The sequence below is a fragment of the Erythrolamprus reginae genome, chromosome 5, assembly GCF_031021105.1.
Source record: "Erythrolamprus reginae isolate rEryReg1 chromosome 5, rEryReg1.hap1, whole genome shotgun sequence".
Lineage (NCBI taxonomy): Eukaryota > Metazoa > Chordata > Lepidosauria > Squamata > Dipsadidae > Erythrolamprus > Erythrolamprus reginae.
This window is the reverse complement of record NC_091954.1, coordinates 94,941,124-94,965,588: the sequence shown is the minus strand read 5'-3', so window position 1 is coordinate 94,965,588 and position 24,465 is coordinate 94,941,124. Positions and strand designations below refer to the sequence as shown.

The 24,465-nt window shown below is 40.0% G+C and overlaps 1 protein-coding gene across 2 annotated transcripts in view; it reads left to right on the top strand.

Moving 5' to 3' along the window:
- IFT80 (intraflagellar transport 80) overlaps window positions 1–24,465 on the top strand; it is a 75,466-nt gene that overhangs the window by 9,690 nt on the left and 41,311 nt on the right. The window contains exons 3-8 of one of the 2 annotated variants that reach the window (XM_070753540.1): window positions 2,331–2,552; window positions 4,306–4,416; window positions 6,663–6,731; window positions 11,261–11,370; window positions 15,169–15,258; window positions 17,761–17,898. In XM_070753540.1, coding sequence (XP_070609641.1) covers window positions 2,331–2,552; window positions 4,306–4,416; window positions 6,663–6,731; window positions 11,261–11,370; window positions 15,169–15,258; window positions 17,761–17,898 — 740 coding nt within the window. The remainder of the gene's footprint in view (window positions 1–2,330; window positions 2,553–4,305; window positions 4,417–6,662; window positions 6,732–11,260; window positions 11,371–15,168; window positions 15,259–17,760; window positions 17,899–24,465) is intronic. The other variant, XM_070753541.1, reaches the window with a different exon arrangement.

Here is a 24,465-nt window from a genome sequence, read left to right as displayed (position 1 = left end):
AATCTGTCTAAATCTGTCTAAAAGTGATGGTCAGTAACTGGATACTTTGAGAAATTGGCTCATATTGTGGCACAAATTTGCAGCAATTTGCTCCACAGTGTGCCCAATTGTTATGGAATCCAGGAGTTCGAACTCTGCCAACGCTGACCACTGTGAGGTTCGCAATGGCCACCATAAGACAGATGAGAAGGAGCACCCCTCAAAGTCTTCAAAAGGAGAAATTTCTTCAGAGAAGGCTTTGAGAGCGTTTAATGCTGATGGCAAGCGCTGTTAAAAGGCCTTTGATAAGATTTCTGATAAGGCAGTGACCAGAGGTCAGATCACAACGGAAACATAATTGGGAATAGAAGAAAGATCACAATTACAGAGGCCTGGGTCGCAGTCTCAACCCTGGGAACCATTGTTTCTAATTCTGATTGCCAGTTCTGGGGCCCGGAAGCAAATTTCCTGCCTTTATCTGAGATAGCTCCTGTGGAGACAACCAGAGGCCACTTTCACTCTTGTGGCTGCTGGCCTTAGCACCCTGGAAGAACCCAGGCCAATAATACATGACCACATGCAAGCCATTATGACAGAGGCTATCCATCAAGGCATTGCAGCTGGCCTACAGCAGTTGTGAAAGCATGGCCAAAAAGCCACTGGGGAGATGCATGACACCAAAGGCTGTATGGAATATCATCCCTCTCAGGAATCGGGTCGAACTGTTCTAATCAGGACAATCGGTCTCAACCTTCTGAAGCAGAGGAAAATCTCGATATAGAACTATTGGAGGACGAATGTGTTCTACCCGAACAGACCTCTGTCACAGTCCTATTTCCCATTCATCTGTTCAGGTCCTTGATACACAAAACAAAGTTTGGCGCCAATAACTTCTGAACCTGACTGGTCGGTTCAAGATTTAACAGACGCCCTGTTTTTGGAACACACATCAAAAGCAGCAGAGGTTCCTTCACCTAAGATGTTTGTGGATCTCACCACCTGTCAATGGGCTTTTCTAGGAATGGGGCCCAACCCCTCATCTGCAGAGAAAACGATGTGGCCCCAGAATTAGCCAAATCTACTCAGATGCCTTTCATTGACGGCCTAGCAATGCTTCATTCATCCTCCAGCTTGCCCGGGGATCTGGCTGAATCTTTGCACCCGGAATATCATCGATCTGAGCAATCTCTACAACAGGCTCAACAGGCAGGAGCATGAGACATTCACGCTTCAACCACAACATCTTTTTTCTCCAGAACATCGCTTATCTGGCTTCGTTAGCTGCAGGAGAGAATGCCACCAGATGATTCAAGACTCCAGCAAGACATAAATAAGTTGATTGCTGCAGCCCAATTGATGGCAGATGCCACCTTGTACTCCGCAACTCCAGGGACAGTGTGAAGAGCCCCCCCAATCTAAGAAAGGGGGAAACTGTCATACCGGATGAAGTTGTGAAAAAGTCTTTCTGGACACATTTGCCACCTCTTCTTTGAGCAGAATCTGCGAGTGCAGAAAGACACTCCAACTACCCCGAATAGGCAAACACAATCCTTGCCAAATAGAAACATGAGGTATTCCCAGATCTGGACAACCGAAACACCCACAACTTCTTGATCTTGATAGGACTGAGTTGGAGACAGTTTCTCCCCATACACAAATATGATCAAAGGTTTTGAAGAGAAATAAACAGGGCTTGTAAAAAAAATAATCATGTTGATCTGCTAAAGGTTTTGAGAATATGGAAAGCATGTGGATTAGAGGTAATTTGAAACCTCATTTAAACTGTTCATTGTTTAAACACTTCAACAATAAGGAGAAAAAAACGGGAATTTTCTATTTCTTGGTGATGATTAAAACACATGGATAGGAATAAATAGCCTGTTCTCAAAATAGAGGAATATAAACAAGCTTTTTAATTATTAAACTTCTATAGTTTGCAATATTGTATTGCCATTCTCTAGGAAAAGTTTGAATCGTGTAAATTCTGTTTAAACGGGTCAGCAATGATCAGGTCTTAATGATTTTATTGGATTTACAGCTAAATTTGGATTCAAGGCAACATTTTTATTATGTGTTAATCTTTATTCACGTTCTTTGAAAAGCAGGTATTATAACACTGTCATTTGAGCAAAGCAGCTCTCATACAAATATTTGTTATAAGTTTTAAGATTAAGCATACCATATCAATCCCTGTAATTTTTTTGTGCTGAAATATTCAAATGATGAGATTTTAAAATAAAATGTACTGTAATGTTTATTGTATCAATTTTTAAAACAAATTTAAACTCTCTTTGAATAATGCATGAATCAGATGTGTTACAAACAATTTTATTCCTTAATTCTTTTAAAACATAAGGAATTAGTTAGCTGTGTGGGCTGGACAACAGCAGATGAACTATATTCATGCAGCGATGATCACCAGATTATAAAATGGAACTTGTTAAATGGAGAAACAGCACAAGTAGTCAAACTTCCTGATGATATCTATCCTTTAGATCTTCACTGGTTTCCTAAAAGTTTAGGTGGAAAGAGACAAACCCATGCTGAGAATTTTGTACTTACAAGTTCTGATGGTAAGTTGCCTTGAACATATGTTATTCATTTTGGGGTACTATCAAATATGATGTACTATCCTAAATCATTTGATTCATTGTCACATTGATTGTATTTGCACATAACACTAGCAGGATTTATTTTGCCCACTGTTGTTCAAATAACATAAACTTTATCTTTGAGACAAGCAAATTAATAATGTTTTGGCCAATTCCTTATTTGCGTTGCCCTTCAATTATTTTTCTAACCAAGTGGCGTTTCCAAGTTTCCCCTCTCCCTTTTATTATATAATATGTTTATGATGGTTTACTGGGTAAGTATTTTTACATTATGTTGTTATCACTTTATAAGGCCTTGGTAAGACCACACTTGGAATACTGAATCCAGTTTTGGTCATCACAATATAAAAAAGATTTTGAGACTCTGGAAAAAGTGCAGAAAAGAGCAACAAAGATGATTAGGGAGCTGGAGGCTAAAACATGAAGAATGGTTGCAGGAATTGGGTTTGTCTATTCTAATAGAAAGAAGGACTAGAGGTAACATGATAACAGTATTCCAATATTTGAGAGACTGACACAAAGAATAGGCATGTCTATTCTCCAAAGCACTAGAATGTTAGACAAGAAGCAGTGGTTAGAAACTAAGCAAGGAGAATCTAGAACTAAGAAATCTAGTTTATCATTTTAGTGTTGTTTTGATGTGTGGCAATGGACTGGAAATGGAACTGGGCTTTGAAGATAAAATTTATATAGGTAGTCCTAGAGTTATATGATGTTTTTCTTAAGCATTAGTTTTATTCTTGAAAAGGTTGACTGAGTATAGGTCCTAGTGAATTGAATAATGCTTAATTCAGAGTAATTACTTCAATATTAATTACTTTGTTCTTTGATAAATTGAAAATTACATTTATATAAAGATCCATTTCTGTTTGGAAAAGTGGAATTAATATTATTATTATTTTTTTACAAATACTTACACATAAGCTTTTTATTCACTCTGCTTTTTGGTGTAATCTGTTCTGGTTCTTTAAAAGTGTTCCTTACACCCACTAGTTTTTGTTTCACTGATGACTAATTGTTAAAATTGGAACAGAATATTTAAAGTGTTTGTGGTAGCAAATGAATATAACAGGCATAGTTTTGTGCATGCAGTACTTGAAAAGCCTGCTAATATCTTATTTGAATAATTTCCAGCATAGCAAAAATGCTTCAATATGAGAACCTTCATAGCTTCATTAATTAATAAAAATAGGGAAAGGAGTAGAAAAGTTGAAACTGAATCTTTTCAAGGTTTTTTGTTCCAACTATATTATCAAAAAAGTTTTTGCTAAAAGTTTTAATTTTTGAAGTCTGATTTAAAGCAGTAATCAAAAGAGTTAATATGTCAAAATTATTAAGTAAAATATTAATAGAAAATACAGGCTTAATCCTTGTTCAATCTCACTCAATAATTCTCTGTTTGATAAGATCCTGAAATTGACATTCTTTGAAAATAGTTTTTAAGCCACATACTGTAAATATTGATGTACCCAGATTTCAATGCTATATATGTGTGAATAATTTCAGGTGAACTGAAATCAATTATAATTTCAGTTCAAATTATAAAATTGATTTATAATTTATAAATATTTCTCAGTAAGAAATATTTACAAACTCAAATTAGTAAATTGACTAATAAATTAAAACAAAAAAGAATAAAATGCGGTTTTGAGAAATCACCTTTGTATGTAAATTAGGTTTGTAATGTAATATAATTATTATAATACTCCTATAGGTAAGTTTCATTTGATTTCCAAAACTGGAAGAGTTGAAAAAAGTGTAGAAGCCCACTGTGGAGCTGTACTTGCAGGAAGATGGAATTATGAAGGTACCGCACTTGTTACAGGTAACAGGATTCATCCCTAAGTATATCCTGAAGGAATATAGTTAACCCAACATGCAGAAGGAGAATTGCCCTTTTGTGCAGAAATTGAAAGAAAGATGGAATACCATTTGTGTAATTGCTTAATTTTTTCAATTACATGATGGAAAAGAAGTAACATGACTACTATATAAAATATATAGTGCATTGAAATTATATAAAGATAGATAGCCAGTTATATAGAAAGCATTCTTATTTATTTCGTTATTGTGCGTGTAGAATATGTTGCTTTAAACTCTAATAGTACATTATCATTTGTGTATTCAGTAAATAACTAAACCTGAGGTTGCACTGGATATGAAAAACTTTATTTATTGTATAGTTCAGTCAGTAATAAACTGACTGAAAGGCAGCATCATGGAATAAAAACTAGTTAGTTGTCACTTGTATTGATTTATGCAACAGTGAAAATAGTTACAATATACTTTTTCATATAAAGTACCCTTATCTCCGTGATGATGAGCCTATGGCATGTGTGCCGCAGGTAGCATGCAGAGCCCTGTCTGCAGGCATGCGAGCGGTTGCCCCAGCTCAGCTCCACCATGCATGGACATGCACATGCGCCTCCCACCGGCCAGCTGGTTTTCAGATCCCTGTGGCGCATGCTCAGGGGAGGGGTTGCATATGGGAGATGCATGCATATGAAGAGGCACATGCATGGGTTGTGTGCATGTATGGGCAGTGAACATGCATGGGGATGGGGAGAGCAGGGATCACTTGCAAATGCGCAGGATTGGGGCACACACACGTATACAGGGAATGTGCGTGCAGAGGCACATGCGTGGGGGCACAAGGGTTGAACCTGCATTGCATTATGAGTGTGCGTGCGTGCGGACCAGATTAACTCAGGGACCGCCTTCTGCCGCATGAATCCCAGCGGCCAGTTACGTCCCACAGAATGGGTCTTCTCCGGTCCCGTCAACTAAACAATGCCACTTGGTGGGACCCAGGGGAAGAGCCTTCTCTGTGGCAGCCCCGGCCCTCTGGAACCAATTCCCCCCAGAGATTAGAATTGCCCCCACCCTCCTTGCCTTTCGTAAGCTACTTAAGACCCACCTCTGCCGCCAGGCATGGGGGAATTAAGACTTCTTCTCCCCCTAGGCCGTTACAATTGTATGCATGGTATGTTTGTATGTATGTTTGGTTTTGTATATTAAGGGGTTTTAATTTGCTTTTAGTATTGGATTATCATTGTATATTGTTTATGATTGTTGTTAGCCGCCCCGAGTTTTCGGAGAGGGGCAGCATATAAATCCAATAAAACTTGAAACTTGAAACTTTTGGCAAGCAATGACAAAAAGGTCAGCCATCACTGCCCTATCAGATTAGATATTTCAGTAAATTCCTGAATAAATAGAGTTGACATATATTGTATAAGGTGACATAAATGCATACTATTTATGTGCAGTATATTTATTGAAAAGTAGGAAAATAGTGAATAATAATTGTATTGGTTATAATAAATATAATAGTCTCCATTATCAACTCACAGAAATAAGTCAAATTCAAAATCCAATTTTTAATTGAATAGTGAACTTCAGATATTTAGTGCAGGCAATATGATAACTGTACTATATTTTCTATTTGTATAAAATAACAAAAGACTGGACAGCCTTTATTAAATATATTATCACAATTGCTCTTTTGCATGTGATAATAGATTCTGGAATAGATTTAGAGATTTGAAGAAATAAAAACTTTTAAAAACAGGAAAATGCAATATATATTTAGGAAATTATATTTTCCCTTCCTTAATGTTTCCTTGCAGAAACTAGAATGATAACTGGAGGTTATCGTTTCTTTATATTTTCTTCTTGAATTATTCATAAGATAGTTAAGAAAATAATTCAAGCAGGACCATGGTAAAATATCATCAAGCCTATCTTGATTTCTGACAACTAAACAGTTTGTCAGAAATGACTATTTTTTTCACAATAGTTTGCCAGTGCTATCTTCCAGGATAAACAGAAGGCCTGTTAATTTAATTTTATGCCTTCTTATTTAGGTGATTTAAGAATATATAGCGAAAGAGGAAGAAAATGGTAGTTCTTTTTATCATATGATTCTTCAGAAAGCAATGAAAAACACTTCAAGACTGTTAGTACTGCTTTTTAGGAGTAAAGTCATAATGCAACTTACAATATTCAGAGTTTTAAAGGATTTTAATGCTAAAAACTTACTTAAGCAAAGACTTTGATATTTATTTCTAGTTGGTGAAGATGGACAAATTAAAATTTGGTCCAAAAGTGGAATGCTAAGATCCACATTGATACAACAAGGTAAGTTGTTTTTTTCTTTTTTTTGAAATTCTACCTAAGAATAAATTCTGAATTTTTCAGAATATACATTCTAAATTCAGAATTCTCCAGAATGCGCTCGTGTGCAGAGCTGACAAAAGGCAAAAACAGTTCCAGAGGAGAAGGATTACTTGGGAAGTAAGGCTTGAGGATAATTGGCCCCTCCCATAGGCTTTATAAGTGAAGCAAACGAAAGGGTGAGTTGCAGGAAGCAACTTGGTTCATTTCCAGATCTTGCCTCCATTTTGTTCCTGTTTGAACTTGGCAAAGTTTCCTGCAACTGGTGCTTAGCAGCTTGCTAAAGAAGAGCAAGATTCATGTATGTCATCTGCCTTTTCCTGAAAGACTTTTAATCAGACTTGTTTGATTTTGCTTGGACTTATGCAAACTGTTAATGACAATAATTAACAGCCATTACAAAGAAAAGACTTGTTTTACTTTATTTCAGTGCTTCTCAAGTTTATTTATTTATTTTATTTATTTGTTGTATTTATATGCCGCTCATTCCAAAGCAGACTCAGAGCGGCATAGTGAGGTGGGCCCCCATGGGGGGGGGGGTATGTAAAGCAATGCCAGGGTGGGGGGCGCATGATCCCTGCCTCTTTATAGGCAAGAGCGCATTTCAAAATGAAGAGGCCGGAAGGGTATCCACGCACCCACCTCTCACTTGCTCTTGCTCTCTCCCCCAGCCAAAAGAGTACACACAGCAAAAAGAGCAGCTCCTGGTACGTCCCCCCTTTCCCCAAAAAGTAGTTGGGCTGGGGGCTTATTTGTGTGGATGGGGGCTTATTTCAGCACATGTTCTGAAAAGCCTGATTGGCCTTATTATGGGGACATGTATTATTTTAATGGAAACATGATATGCAGCTCCTTAGTCCAAATTATAGTGGTGTTACCATGAAAATAGGAGGAAAGTACTGTATCTCTGACAACTTTTAAGAGTCACACAGTGGCACCGTGGGTAGAATGCAGTACTGCAGACTATTTCAGCTGACTGCTGTCTGTCTGCAGTTTGCCAGATTGAATCTCACCAGGCTGAAGCTTGACTCAGCCTTTCATCCTTCTGAGGTGAGTAAAATGATGGCCCAGATTGTTGGGGGCAATATGCTGATTTTATAAAGTGCTTAGAAAGGGCAGTAAAAGCCCTGTGAAGCGGTATCAAAGTCTAAGATCTATTGCTACATCAAATAAAGTTAACAATGGATAAACATAATTGCTAAAATTTGTAAGAATGCTAAGACACTAAAATCTTCATGCTTTCCATTGTTAATTTATTCCATTATTTAATTTTATTCAATTTTAAATTCATTAACATTGTTTGACTTTATAATCTTTTTCACTATGTGTTGCTTTGATTATTGCTGAGATTTTCTACTGCTGTTTCTTCCACCAGATAAATAAATTATGAGTTCAACTGAGAGTAATGTATTGTGGCATCTAATGTATATTATTTTTAATTTATTGATTGAGAATATTCATTTAATTTTCTATAATGCAGTTATACAGTTATATAACAATGTTTAGGATAGCTGGATGAAAGAGATACTAAAATGACTAGATTTTAAGAATCTGAAATGGTTCTTGGATGTTCTGTTTTTTGTTTATTTTTGTTATTACTATTATTATTATATTGATGGTCTTTGACTGTAATAAAGGTCTACTATTATTAAAAGAAGATTGCTGAAATCACACAAATCATACAATTGGAATGTAGATAAGACACAGTCTCAGTCCTGTACCCAGAGCTGAATCCTGACTGAAAAATATCAGATAATTTGCTTTATGGCCATTCCTGCATTCATTCCCATTTAAGTTCCCTTGCTCTGGTTCTTTGAAGCACTTTGAACAACTAAGAAATAGCTTGGCTGTGTTTCTTTTTCTGCTTTTTTTCTGCTGACAAGCCCATATCAGACCTTAATTTATTACCTTGGAGTTTCAGTAAGCTATTTGGGGTAAGGAGCTTGACTAGTAAGTGATAAAAAATAAACTGAATACAATAGAAAATAAAAGCTAAAGTATAATATTAAAGATTTCATCACATCCCCCAAAAGTCAATCCAGATAAAAATTCCTGCAATCTTGCCAGTGGTAGCTCATAATTTGGAGATTCTCTGTGGGAAGGGAATTCTTTTGTTGCAGATTAGTCAAGAAGAATGCTTCCCTGTACAGTATATGCTTTTTTTCAGTTTTCTCTTTACATACTTCCATGCTGAAAGAAGAAAGTAAGAGAGAAAGCAATGCCATCATCTTGACCTTTTCCCTCCCTGCTAACTTTCTTTATCTTTATTTCTATCTCTCTACCCCCCTTTCTGTCTAAGAAACCCTTTATTTTATTTTTCTTTTGACAATAACATCCTTAATATTGAATACCTTTCAAGAGCTCATTCCTTTAAAAATATTTTGATTATGTTCTATATTATCTTTGTCATCTATGCTGATTTGGGTTGTAGAATCCCAGACAGACATGATGTGCAAGATCAGGTTGCAGTCATGCAATCATGACTAGGAGGACTTTTGCACAGTTTGTTCAGTATGCCAGTTATGCCAGCTTACACTGTTTTTGGACTGTGGGATTGTGCTCTCAGTTACTTGTGCCCTAGTCACCTTCCAATTGGATTACTGTAATGCACTCTACATGGTGCTGCCTTGAAGAAAATCTAGAAGTTTCAGCTGGTGCAAAATGCAGAAGTGCAGAGAGTTACGTATGCTTCCAAAATTATGCAAGTCACAGTTCTGCTCCACAAGCTACATTGCTTGCCAGGTTGTCAGGGTTCCACATAGCATCGAAAACTAAATTAACTTCCATCTCCTGCCATGAAAGTGCAGAAGTGCAAAGGCAAAGGATGAGCTTGACAATCTAGAAGGAATTTGTTATGGATGCATACAGACATCCCTCATGCAATTAGTACCTCTCCCAAATTCCCAGGGCAAAGAATACATTTTAAAAGAGCATAAAGCAGAGGTTCCCAAATTGGTAACTTTAATAATTCTTGGAGTTGAAGTTCTCAAGTCTTAGAGTTGCCAAGTTTGAAGACTTCTGGCATAAAGTATGGCAGGCCAAAAACCCCAACTAAAATGGCTTTGGCCTGACAGAGGTTCTGTGTGATGTGCAAGAAATCAAGAAATTAGGTCATGTGATATCTCGTTTAGTAATCACAGTGATTCAGTTAACAGTGGACTTGAGTTTATAAATCTGTCGCAGTCATGTGATTTTAGCTTAGCAACCATAGTGCTTAGTGAAGGTGTTTAATGACACTATCCATCATTTTAACTAGACTGCAAATAGAATGTCAGAACAGCAACACTAAATGTTAATCCATCTCTCCATTAATAAGAATGATATTGTCTTTTATTCTGAAGTTGAATTCACCATTCCTTTGATCAAACGCTTGATATTCCAAACAAGAATAATGCAGTTGTCAAGACTTTGACCAGGCAATCTTGTGCTCTCTTGACTTTTTGCTCTATGACATTATAATACTTTGTTATTAGCATTCTGGATTGAGTCTTAACCCATTCATTCCCATCCAGATTTGGATACCCTCCTGATGAATTCCAATGCCATACTGATAGATGATCTTTCTAGCAGTTTTACATAAATGTCATATAAAAATGGGAAGTGCATAACCTTGCAAAATCTTGTATGAAGGAAAAGTTTACCTTTGTTGCTAAGTCTATCCTACTTAAGCACATGGTATAAAACTGAAATAGATTAGAACAGTATTACAGTGATCCCTCGATTTTCGCGATCTCGTTCTTCGCGAAACGCTATATCGCGATTTTTCCCACCCGATGATGTCACTCTCTTCCTTTCTCATCTTCCTTTCTCTCTCTCTTTCTCTATCTTGCTTCTTCCTCTCTCACACTCTCTTCCTCCCTCTCTCATCTCTTTCTTTCCTTCTCTCTCTTTCTCTATCTCTCCCTCTCTTGCTGGCGGGCGGCGGGCGGGCGAGCGGGGGCATCAACGAGGAAGACCCAGGGAAGGTTCCTTCGGCTGCCCAGCAGCTGATCTGCTCGGCAGCGCAGCGAGGAGCCGAATCGGGGTTTCCCCTTTGCGTGGGCGGCGGGGAAACCCCGATCTTTGTCTGCTCGCTGCTGCTGCGCTGCCGAGCAGATCAGCTGCTGGGCGGCCGCAGCAGCAGCGAGCAGACGAAGATCGGTGTTTCCCTGCCGCCCACGCAAAGGGGAAACCCCGATCTTCGTCTGCTCACTGCTGCTGCGCTGCCGAGCAGATCAGCTGCTGGGCGGCCGAAGGAACCTTCCCTGGGTCTTCCCCGCCACCCACGCAAACTCCACCATCTGCGCATGCACGGCCATGAAAAAAGGGCGTGCATGCGCAGATGGTGTTTTTACTTCCGCAACCCTACATCGCGAAAAATCGATTATCGCGAGGGGTCTTGGAACGGAACCCTCGCGATAATCGAGGGATCACTGTAAACTATTTTGGAATGTAAATAATAGTAGCATTTTCCCACTGTGTATCATTATGTTTTTCTTCCCGTATCTCAATAGGAACACCAATATATTCAGTAGCATGGGGTCCAGATTCTGAAAAGATTCTTTACACGTCAGGAAAACAACTGATTATCAAACCACTTCAGCCAAATGCTAAAATTTTGCAGGTATCATTAATATAGAGTATTTGATCATTATAATGATTACAAAATGTTGAGTGAATAGTATCCAAAATTAGTAATCTTCATCTTAATCTTGTTGTGTGGAGGATGATGATGTATAGCATTCACAGAATATGTTATGTTAATAAAATTGTCACCATTTATTTCACAATTGGTATTCAGAAGTACAGTGATCCCCCGCTCGTTGCGAGGGTTCCGTTCCAGGACCCCCCGCAACGAGCGGGTTTTCGCGAAGTAGCGCTGCGGAAGTAAAAACACCATCTGCGCATGTGCAGATGGTGTTTTTAACTTCCGCAGCGCTAGCGAGGAGCCGAAGATTGGGGGCGGCGCGGCTGTTTTAAAACGTCGCCGCCGGCATGGGGGGCTTCCTAGCAGCCCCCCAAACATGGGTTGGGGGTCCGGGGGGTGCTGGCAAGCCCCCCATGCCGGCGGCGACGTTTTAAAACAGCCGCGCCGCCCCCAATCTTCGGCTCCTCGCTAGCGGGCTTTCGAGATGAGTCCTGAAGCGAATTCGCTTCAGGACTCAGCTCGAAAGCGGCGAGAGCTAGCGCCCAGCCCCGTGACATTCGCTTTCCTGCCGCCGGCAGCCGAGTGATCCTGGGCTCCTTCGCAACCTCGGAGAGCTTCCTGGGCATGAAAGCTCACGAAAACCAGGAAGCTCTCTGAGGTTGCGAAGGAGCCCACGATCACTCGGCTGCAAGCGGGAGGAAGGCGAATCCCACGGGGCTGGGCTCGGTTATCCCCTCGGCTCCCCTCCTACCAGCCCCGCCGCGGAAGGCTCCATTCTGTTCCCTGAATGGAGACCGCCGGCCGCTCAATCGGGCCGGCAGGGAACAGAATGGAGCGTTCCGCGGCGGGGCTGCTATGGGGGGGGAGACGAGCCCAGCCCCGTGACATTCGTTTTCCTGCCGCCGGCAGCCGAGTGATCCTGGGCTCCTTCGCAACCTCGGAGAGCTTCCTGGGCATGAAAGCTCACGAAAACCAGGAAGCTCTCTGAGGTTGCGAAGGAGCCCAGGATCACTCGGCTGCCGGCGGCAGGAAAACGAATGTCACGGGGCTGGGCTCGTCTCCCCCCCCATAGCAGCCCCGCCGCGGAACGCTCCATTCTGTTCCCTGCCGGCCCGATTGAGCGGCCGGCGGTCTCCATTCAGGGAACAGAATGGAGCCTTCCGCGGCGGGGCTGGTAGGAGGGGAGCCGAGGGGATAACCGAGCCCAGCCCCGTGGGATTCGCCTTCCTCCCGCTTGCAGCCGAGTGATCGTGGGCTCCTTCGCAACCTCAGAGAGCTTCCTGGTTTTCGTGAGCTTTCATGCCCAGGAAGCTCTCCGAGGTTGCGAAGGAGCCCAGGATCACTCGGCTGCCGGCGGCAGGAAAACGAATGTCACAGGGCTGGGCTCGTCTCCCCCCCCATAGCAGCCCCGCCGCGGAACGCTCCATTCTGTTCCCTGCCGGCCCGATTGAGCGGCCAGCGGTCTCCATTCAGGGAACAGAATGGAGCCTTCCGCGGCGGGGCTGGTAGGAGGGGAGCCGAGGGGATAACCGAGCCCAGCCCCGTGGGATTCGCCTTCCTCCCGCTTGCAGCCGAGTGATCGTGGGCTCCTTCGCAACCTCAGAGAGCTTCCTGGTTTTCGTGAGCTTTCATGCCCAGGAAGCTCTCCGAGGTTGCGAAGGAGCCCAGGATCACTCGGCTGCCGGCGGCAGGAAAACGAATGTCACGGGGCTGGGCTCGTCTCCCCCCCCATAGCAGCCCCGCCGCGGAACGCTCCATTCTGTTCCCTGCCGGCCCGATTGAGCGGCCGGCGGTCTCCATTCAGGGAACAGAATGGAGCCTTCCGCGGCGGGGCTGGTAGGAGGGGAGCCGAGGGGATAACCGAGCCCAGCCCCGTGGGATTCGCCTTCCTCCCGCTTGCAGCCGAGTGATCGTGGGCTCCTTCGCAACCTCAGAGAGCTTCCTGGTTTTCGTGAGCTTTCATGCCCAGGAAGCTCTCCGAGGTTGCGAAGGAGCCCAGGATCACTCGGCTGCCGGCGGCAGGAAAGCGAATGTCACGGGGCTGGGCGCTAGCTCTCGCCGCTTTCGAGCTGAGTCCTGAAGCGAATTCGCTTCAGGACTCATCTCGAAAGCCCGCTAGCGAGGAGCCGAAGAATGGAGCCTTCCGCGGCGGGGCTGGTAGGAGGGGAGCCGAGGGGATAACCGAGCCCAGCCCCGTGGGATTCGCCTTCCTGCCGCCGGCAGCCGAGTGATCCTGGGCTCCACGGGGCTGGGCTCGGTTATCCCCTCGGCTCCCCTCCTACCAGCCCCGCCGCGGAAGGCTCCATTCTGTTCCCTGAATCACTTTGAATCCAGCAGCTTCTGCTGGATACGGGCGGTGGGTGGGACGAGCGGTGAGGAAGCCAGGGGCTGTGGCAGCTCGCCCCCCCATCGCCCGTATCCAACAGAAGCGGCAGGATTCAAAGTGCTGGGGTGGGGGGGGGTGTCCCGACAGCCCCCCATCCCAGCACTTTGAATCCAGCAGCTTCTGCTGGATACGGGCGGTGGGTGGGACGAGCGGTGCGGAAGCCAGGGGTGTGGCAGCTCGCCCCCCCATCGCCCGTATCCAGCAGAAGCGGCGGGATTCAAAGGGATTCAAGGCTAACTTCTGCGCTTGGCTTGAGGACTCAGCTGGGAAGCGGCACGGGTGTTTTAAAAGGTCTCCGCCGGCATGGGGGGCTTCCTACCCCCCCCGAACCCCCAACCCGGGTTTGGGGGGGTGCTAAGAAGCCCCCCATGCCGGCGGAGACCTTTTAAAACACCCGTGCCGCTTCCCAACTGAGTCCCGAAGCCAAACGAACCCGGGTGGCCGGGCGAGCAGCGAGCAAATGGCGGGTGGCCGGGCGAAGGGCGGGCGAACGGAGGGCGAGCGGGTGCTGGGGGGGCTTCTCGCCCTCCCGCCAGCAAGAGGGGAAAGACCCAGGGAAGCCGCCCAGCAGCTGATCTGCCCGGCGGGGAACACCATCTACGCATGTGTGGCCATAGGAAAAAAGGGCGCACATGCGCAGATGGTGTTTTTACTTCCGGGTTGAAAAATCGCGATGTAGCCCATTCGCAATGGTCGGGGACGCAATAACCGGGGGATCACTGTACCTGCTATACAAAAGCTTAGATTCTAAACCTAAGCTACACAAATTGAATTAAGTTAGCTACTTACTTAATGAATGTCTTCATGCTAAAGTAACATTATAGCTAAGATGAGCGGACTTCAGGTCACAGAATTCCCACGGCCAGCATAAATCTTACAAGTTGCTGAGGTTGAAAAATTGCCTTAACGACTGCACCAGGAAAAGGGGACAATGTTTAGTTATTCTGGAATTAGATTACAAATTGTAATTTAATATGAAAGTTCTATAATATTTAATTCTAGAAAATCTGCGGGGAAAGAGGATTAACACCTGCTCAGAGATGTACTGTACAAAATAGTGCAAAGTATAGCAGTAACAAAGTGAAACAATTTATGGAAATTGTATTTACCGTAATTTAGTTCAATGTAAAATTTAGTAAAATTAGCATGTAGAAGTAGAGCTACCTAATCAAATCCATAAACTTGTTTTATACAATCTAAATGAAAGCAAAGTGAAATTCAATTACTTTTCTACACATCAAGTATTTTGACTAAAGTGTTATTTATTTAAAAATGATAAAACTAACTTCCTTAATATATCTTGAAAAATATTTAGAGCTCTTAGTACTTGATTGTTGCATTATTATAAGCTTTATTTTAAATGTATTTCTCTTCCTGTTTGTTCCCAGTGGAAAGCGCATGATGGAATTGTTCTAAAAATTGATTGGAATTCTGTCAATGATCTTATTTTGTCAGCTGGGGAAGACTGTAAATATAAGGTATGCATTCTTTCTAAAATGTCTTAAAATACGCAATTAACTATCATAAGAAGTGCAGTCAAATAAAAGAAGCTAATAAAAGAAGCTAATATATTCCTTGAAACAGTGTGTGTTTGTGTAAAACAAGTACAAATAATCTTTGTTTAGTAACTGCCTCATTTAGCGACTGTTCAGTTATGAATCAATCTTCGCCTTTTTCCTTAGTGACCGCTTCACTTAATGACTGAATTAATGAATTCATGATTCCAATTGTGGAACCTATATGACTATATATTTTCATATTAGAAAGCCCCCTCTTATGATTCTCACATTTATATATTTATTTATTTACTGGGTATTTGATTTTTATGCCACCCTTCTCCTTAGACTCAGGGCAGCTTACAGCTTGTTAGCAATAGCACTTTTTAACAGAGCCAGCATATTGCCCCCACAATCCGGGTCTTCATTTTACCCATCTCAGAAGGATGGAAGGCTGAGTCAACCTTGAACCGGTGATGAGATTTGAACCGCTGACCTACAGATCTACAGTCAGCTTCAGTGGCCTGCAGTACCCCGGCTCAATTTGGTTTTATTGGTTTTTAAAGCCAGTGGGGGAGAATTATGGATCTTGGCTACAGATTTTATTTACCAAATAAAAAATAAAAAAAGCCAGCTGGCTCAAAAACAATAACCTTAATCTGCTAGACTGCTCCTGGCTGAGGATGCATGGCATTCCTGATTTGGTGAAAAGATTTTTCTCAGTCTTCCTTTTTCAAAAAGATTTTTGCAGAATTTATTTTATTGATTTATGTTGTCTCTTGGTTTTTTGTTCTATAAACTGTAAGGAGCAGAGGCAATAAATTAGCTTGGTAAATCCTGCAAGGGCCACTTCTATTTATTATTTATTTATTTCTATTTTTAAAAAAATGTCCATCTCAGAAAGGGGCTCTGGGCGGCATACAAGGTCATCAATATACAAACAATAAAATTAAGATTAAAAATATTTAAAAGATTTCTAAGAAATTTTAAAATGACAAAATATAACCTTATAAAATTGCAAAAGTATTTCTTTATTTTGGATTTTTAAAAAAAAAAAGTTATTCTGTGTTTCCACCTTTTGAGGAGACTGCATGTTGTCTTAATTAAACCATTTAAAGTAGATCAAGGAAGGATTGTGTTTTAGCACCCAGACTTGCAGCCACTCCCTCTTGGCTGACTTTCCTCTGCTGCTTTTCATTTAAAAAAAAAAAAAATTAAGATCAAAGCCAAACACCCTGTGAGACTTGGTACACTCGGTCCACTCCGTCAGGATTCTCCAGCAAAGTTTTAAAAATTGAAAATTTAATTTGGAAGTCATAGAGGGGAGAGATTGGGAGAGGTGAATGGGCCTAGGACAGTGATAGTGAACCTTTTCTTCCTCAGATGCCGAAAGAGTGTTTATGGACGCTATCATGCATATGCGAGTGCCCACACCCATAATGTAATGCCTGAGGAGGGTGAAAACAGCTTCCACCATCTCCCTGGAAGCCCTCTGGAGGCTGGAAATGGTCTATTTCCCAACTTCTGGTGGCCCTAGTAGGCTCATGTTTCATCTTCCCCAGGTTCCAAAGGCTTCCCGCATGCCCCCCGGAGGCTCTCTGGAAGCCAAATTGCCTTCCCAGAGCCTCTGTACGAGCCAAAAATCAGCTGGCCGGCACAAACATGCAAGTTGAAGCTGAGCTAGGCCAACTGCTCGCATGCCAGCAGATATGTCTCCATGTGCCACCTGTGGCACCCGTTCCATCACTGGCCTAGAGGCTTTGCAAATTGCTGACTTTGTCCATCAGCCTCCCAAAGGGTCAGTATAGGTTTAAATGCCCACCCAGCAAGAGATTTAACCCTTGTGCCAATCTAACACCCTCCAGGAAGGATGGAACAAAGATGGAAGAGATTGGAGAGCAAGTGCTGGACTAGAACACCTCTGAGGTCCCTTCCAGCCCTAAGATGCAATGAAACCTGTATCGAGAACTTACCACATATTTATAATGAATTACCATCATAAATAATTATAATTTTAATGCTGACAGCTAGTTTTGCAGTGGTTAAAGGGTTAGCCTAGAAATCAGAAGACTCGGAGTTCCTTTAAGCATCAAAGCTGTCTGAGTGACTTTGGCCCTGTCATTTCTTTCTCAGCGCCAACCATCCCACATTATGAGGAAAAATAGGAGACAGAAGCATTATTTATTATATTTCACATTTCTAAAATGCCCATCATTCTCAAAGATGGCCTCTGGGTGCCCAATAAAATGAGTTGAAGTTAAAATTTTGAATTACATTTTTTTAAAATGTTTTTTTAAAAAAATATTCAGTTTAAATGTATTAACATAATCCATAATAAATACTTAGATTGGGAATTTTAAATATATTAAGTTTTAAATAAAGATTACATTAATATTACTTTATATGGGTGTGAAAACAAATCAGTCTCACTGAAATGAAACAAACAACATGATACAAATCTTTGGTTTTTGTTTAATAAAATAGGTCTGGGATAGCTATGGTCGTTTGCTGTATAGCTCACTGTCTCATGAATATCCTATCACTTCGGTTGCTTGGGCTTTGGATGGGGAATTATTTGCTGTTGGATCCTTTCATACTTTACGACTTTGTGATAAAACAGGGGTAAGTAATAGTTCAGATGGTATATATTTATTTAAAAATATTTACTATACTATACAATTGAAAAAAAACAGGTTCAAAGATTAAGATTTTAATTATACAATTCTTTTGAAGTATAAATAAAATTATTATATTTATAGATGAATAAAAGACTTGTCTTAAATTCAAAACTGTTTGCTTTTCATTCTATTATATCCATCAGCGAGAGTTTTTTATCAATGGATATGCAGTATTTATCACTATTTGTTAAATTTTAACAGCATATCCTTCAGTTAATTTGATTTCAGATGACGTCAGTTTATGTGTATTTTATTATTTTTTATTTCCTGAATTCTGTTGGTCATCTTAAGGAAATGGATTATGTAATTTATAGTTATTAGGTCCTCAAATAAAATCCATCTTGTCTTTTTATACAAGAATCTGATGTGTTGGAGGTGTCATTTCATAGTTTTTAATTTTGGTTGCTCATATTAGTGACCCTTTTCAATATGCTTCAGAGAAAGATATTTTTTTCAAACAATTATAAGATAAATTATCGAAAGATTTTGCAGAATGTGTTTGTGGAGGAAATGTATCCAAGAATTATTCTGAGATGCGCTGGGCATGATAAAATCATACAGAGCTGATGTAAAATTAAGAATGATTGGACAATAAGTATTGTTTGAGTTGATCAGCCTTGAAAATACCTGCAATGACATGAAATGAAAATCAAAATTACTGTTCAGTTGTCTAGCTTCTATTCTAAACTGGTTTCTTTTTATTGGCCCCTACAACAATTTATTTATTTATATTTCATGTTTATATACCACTCAGCTTTTTCAAAGAAAGTGATATATTTCAGCATATAAACAGTAAATAAAATTAAATTCAAATATCAAAGTTGACTTAAGTTTAAAAACTTAAAAATTATAAGATTATAAAATGATTACTGTAAAGTATAATTTTCTGGCCTGAGTTGCTTCTCTCTATGAACTGCAAGTGGCATAGGCAAAAATAATGCATAAATGTGCAAATGAATTGCTTGCTTCTATACCAGTGTTTCCCAACCTTGGCAACTTAAAGATATCTGACTTCAACTCCCAGAATTCCCCAGCCAGCATTTGCTGGCTGGGGAATTCTGGGAGTTGAAGTCCAGATATCTTCAAGTTGCCAAGGTTGGGAAACACTGTTCTATACAATAGTGTTGAATCTTTGGTGTAGTCAAGAGACAGAGAGAGAAAGCTCCTCAAGTGTCATTTTGATTGTATTTTTCTACTGCTCCTATTCTTCTTGCTACTGTACTTGCATCTTAACATTCTAAGATATGTCAACAGTTACTCATTTAACAACAGTAGTTGGGAACAGAATTCCTGTTGTTAAGCAATGTGGTTGTAAAGTGTGATGTCAAGGTATCATGCTGTGCAGTTCCAAAAACTCTGCCATTTCTGGTTGCTGCTGTTGAATGCATCCTATTATTAAATTAGGAGATCTCTATTTCTGATCTCCTGGCTTCCTGATTGATTTTGCTTGTAGGAAGCTGACAAAGGAAGTTGAAAATGGCAATTACATAACCACAGGATGCTTTAACCTTTGTAAGAATGAGGACCAGTTGTTGTTACAGTTTCTTCAGACCTGTTAAAGGTTCAGTTGTTAAGCAAGATACCTGTTTGACAAAAAGAGTAAATAATAAACAATTGCTTACATTTATTTGTTTTATTTATTAAATTTGTTTGTCACCCATCTCACTAATATTTGTAGAATATTGTAAATCTCTTTACCCAGATCTTTTGCATTCAGCCCCTTTTAAGCCCTCTGTCTATATTTAAATTCTCTTCTGGGTGTTCTACCTTTTTGGACTCTTTGTGTGTTCATTTGCCTCACAGATTATCCCCAGGCTTGTTCCTTCCCTCTCCTGCCCTACACAAACTTTATTCCATTGAGAAGCATCCTAGAAAAAGCAATAGCCAATATTTAGATAATACAATTTACTACCAAACTCCAAAATAATATGGAATAATTAGAGTAAATCGTGAGTAATTTTATATCTTCACAAAATAAGCATGTAAAAATATGGACATTCATTTTGCGCCAGAATAATCCATACTATTAGTCCTTCAGTGATTTGTATTGGCAGAAGATTGTTTAATTTAATCCATTAATTTTTCTTTTAATAATTGGGAGTCAAAGGAATAAATCTTTTACATCAGATGTATGTTTGTCTGAGATAAGTATCAAAATACCAAACAAACTACATTTACAGAGCTCTTCCTTCAATTTGAAAAAAAGCAAAATGAGATGGTATAGAAAAAGAAAGCTGGTTTAAGAAAATTACAAAGTTAAATAGAAGCAGTTGCATGATATTTATACTAAGCATTCCTGAATATTAACAAAGATATTCCTCCTCCATTTTAATCCTGTGGGGAAAGTGAAGATTTTAACTACATTTTTATTTATTGCTGATTTAGAGATAATAAATCTTAAGTTTGTTACAAAATGACAATGTTCTTAATTGATTAAATGGCATAAGCAAATGAATTTACAAAATGCATTTCTTTAAATGGGCTTCCAAGAAAGCTTTCTTTTATTCTTTTGCTCTGGGAGAGGAGTGGATTTTAACAGTAGCTAAAGCCAGATGCTATCTATTCCTTTACAGCTGGCTGTAATAATTTATTAGACTTGCCTCTATACATTTCTGCTGCTTCATGCAAGTTTTTTCTTTGACTTAAATATAAATAGCTGCTAAAGAATTAGCTGTGCTAGTGCTGAGAGAGAAGAGAGAATGATTCACTGGTTATTTGTGTGATAGTGTTTGAAGAGAACCAGGCCTGGCTTTTTGGTCAACAGACATTTTTATTGTGTCTGATGTAATGGAGCTGAATCAGCAAATTGCTCCCTGGAGAACCATCAGGAGATATACATATCATTAACCCTTCTGCAGCATATGTGACTAGTTATAAAGCATAATTTAATTAAATACGCTAACATACACTTTTTTTACACAGGACTTTTTTCTTGTAGCACTAATAATATTAGTACTAAAAGGTTTGTCATTTCTATAAGTATACTCTTTGAAAGTGCATTTTTTTTAAAATATATTTTTTTCTTTTATCCTGCCTTTTTAAAATATACAACTCAAGGTAGCAAACATGTTGATTTCTTTTATTTTTCCCACCACAGCAACAATCCTGTGAGGTAGATTGGGCTGAGACGGAGTGACCCAAAGTCACCCTGTCAGTTTTTCACGGCTAAAGTGTGACTAGAATTCAAAGTCACTGCATTTCTGGGCCAACATCTTCACTTTCAATTAACTCTCATTTTAGGACATTTTAGTGTCAAAAGGAAAAAAATTTAAAAGTATTGTTAAAGTATAAAATGGGGGAGCGGATCCTGTGTCCATGCTTTTTAACGTTATAAAACTTACAGGGTTTAAAAGGTTTAAAGGCTGTGACTATTCATATATACCTTGTGGGTGACTTCCTGTAGATGCATGTGTGCATACTTTGACAATGAGGAGGAGGGACAGAAAAGTCTTCTAATGTTCGTCCTTCCCTACAATTATAGAAAATGAATCATAAGAAAGAACCTTTTTCAGTATCTTATAGAATAAATATTGATGCATGTTCTTGAGTTGATAATGTTGTGGTTAACATGTTTTTAATATTGGAGAATGGTTGAGGGGATTTTGTTTTTTGCTGAAATCTTCATTTTTAATCATGTTTTTTATTTTCCCAATGGATCCCATCACCATTTCAGCCTGTCCCATTGTACTAGTTTACAGATACATCTGTCTATAAACTAAGGCAATGTAACAGCATTATAGTACATTTTTCTCTGCTATTATTATGCACCTTCATGATTAGTTTTCTGATTTAAATTTTAGAATGATATTTATGGTAAAAAATAATTTAAATTTGATTTCAAAGGGGATTTATATATAATAAAGAGTTGATGAGGAGATCATCAGAATGCTTCTATAATCTCAAATTTCTGGCAGTGGTACCTGGACCAACTTTGATTGGATAAATAGAAGAAAGTAATGAGATATACCTGCAGTGATATTTAAGCCTGCTTTTAGTCTTCCGTTAGATTATAGATCAGTGGTTTTCAAACTTGGCAACTTCAAAATGTGCTGAATGCTGGCTGAAGAATTCCAGGAGTTGAAGTCTATACATATTAAAGTTGCTAAGCTTGAAAAATGAGCAGTCTCTTAATGTGTTTTTTGTTCTCTGTATAATGACACTTATTTTTTTTAATAGATAATGTTTATTAGAATCAATTCAGTGTGTCTTTAACTTGAACCTCCAAAATGCAATGCACGTGCAGCCCCCCGCATGCCCCTGTGCATTTGCAGCAGATACCCAATAATCAGCTGGCTGGTGGAAAGCATGTGTGCACGCATGGTGAAGCATAACTGGGTGAATGGTTATGTGCCCACAGAGAGGACACTTTGTGACACCTGTAGGCTATAGGGGAAAAGATTTAAATGCCAGAGGATTCAAGTGAAAGCACAGTTCCAATTCACACCAGTTCCTGCTGTCTACATTGTGGCTTAATTTTTGACCATCATCTGCTAAATTGAAGTTGGTTCATAATAGAGCTTAGTTTTGTGGATTTAAAAAATGGCTTGGTATGCTTGATATTACTAAGTCCTCAGCTGTGCACTGCTAATTTGACTCTGTTACACCTACCTGGTTTCTAAGCGTCTCATCAACCAGGCAGAAGGTTTTGGTGGGAGGATTTAAAGGACAAAAGTGAAAGTGTATATAAGTATATGTATGATTATATTTGTCATTAGCAAAATCAGTAAAATGGAAACCACCACTTAACCTTATGGAACTTCAATTAAGCAATCCAATTTAATGAACAAATTTACATTACCAGGAAATACAGCAATTTGAAGCTCAGATGCTTATCTTCTAAGGCAGTGTTTCCCAACCTTGGCAACTTGAAGATATTTGGACTTCAAGTCCCAGAATTCCCCAGCCAGCGAATGCTGGGGAATTCTGGGAGTTGAAGTGTAGATATCTTCAAGTTGCCAAGGTTGAGAAACACTGTTCTAAGGAACCCCTATAAGTAGAACAGCAAAGATACAGAAATCAGGTGTGTCATGCAAATCAACTGAGCCAGAAAGAAAGAAATGTAGGACAGGATAGGGCAGGGGCAGGTGGGTAGGGCCAGTTGGTCATCAGAACTACCGGTTACCCCAAATTGGTCCAAATAGGCAGCAGCCCACCACTGCCCAGGGCACTGCAATCCTCATAAATATGAACTAGGGGCCAAGTGTCTGAATTTTGATCATGTGACCATGGGATGATAAAATGATTGTAAGTGTAAAAAATGGTTTATAAGGAACTTTTTTCTTTGCTGATTGTACAGTCCCAAAATGAACTGTTGTAAATTGAGGACTACCTGTAAAGAATATATCTTTCCTAATTTTGGACACTGAACTAAAAGCATGGCTGCTTATAACTTTGGCTGGATTTATCATCAACAGTCTAGTGAAAGCTAAAAAAAGTTTTAGTGAAATTGTGATATGAGATATAGATTGTAGGGAAAGTGAGAAATATGTTCTAACCAATACATAGTAGATAACTGCAGGTGTCATGAAGTCTTGCCCTCTAATTAATTTGTATTAACCAATTTTTATTTGTATTCATCTGCCTTTGTTTAATTGAAGACCACTTCCTTGAATGCCATTCAAAAACCAAATAATAGTTCTTGATCTGAAGAAATGTCTTTCATTTCTTGAATGCCTGTGTAGGAAAATAAAACCAGCATAGCAGAAAATTAATTACTGAAGAACTTTCACTTATCTTTGCCACTGTATTTCCATTGAAAAATTGCATTGTCTTACTTTCATCTAAAGGAGAAAAATAAAATACAAAGGTGCCATGGTAGTTGCATTTAAGAGGCAGATGGAAAAAGGGAAATCTCTTTTAAAATAATAAAGAACATAAAAATATTCAGGATAGTATGATATGCCTAAACAGAAAATGGCAGGCAATAATTCCAGGCACAAATTTAGGCCAATCAAGGCTAATTTGTGTAGGTTAACAGAAGAACTTCATGAAAAAAAAAGAACTTACTGATAAATGGTTGTATACAGTGGTGGGCTTCTAGCTGGAACACTAAATTGGGCTTGCCACTGCGGCTCATGAGTGCTTGCAGGGCCAGTGCGATTTTGCTTCTGCAGCTGTGGAGGTAGCAAAATTGCGCACGGAGCCACAGGTGCACCCGTGTTTCGGCATGCACAGAAGCAAAAAAAACTCGCCAAAACACGGGCACACCTGCGGCTCCATGCATGATTTTGCTACCTCCACAGATGCAGAAGCAAAATCGCGCTGGCCCCGCAAGCACTCACGAGCCGCGGCAGTGAGCCCAATTTAGCATTACGGCTAGGCCACCCCTGGTTGTATACCTCATTTTGATGTGTTTGTATCTCGCCTCTCGGTACAGTGCATTTGTAAAAGAACTTCATCACCAAGCAATATGCTACAAATTTGAGGGCTGGTTTTCCAAGCCCAAGTGCTGAGCAGTTTGGTAATAGCTGCTTTATTTGTTTCTCTCTTGCATACCATGTGAGTCCTCAGA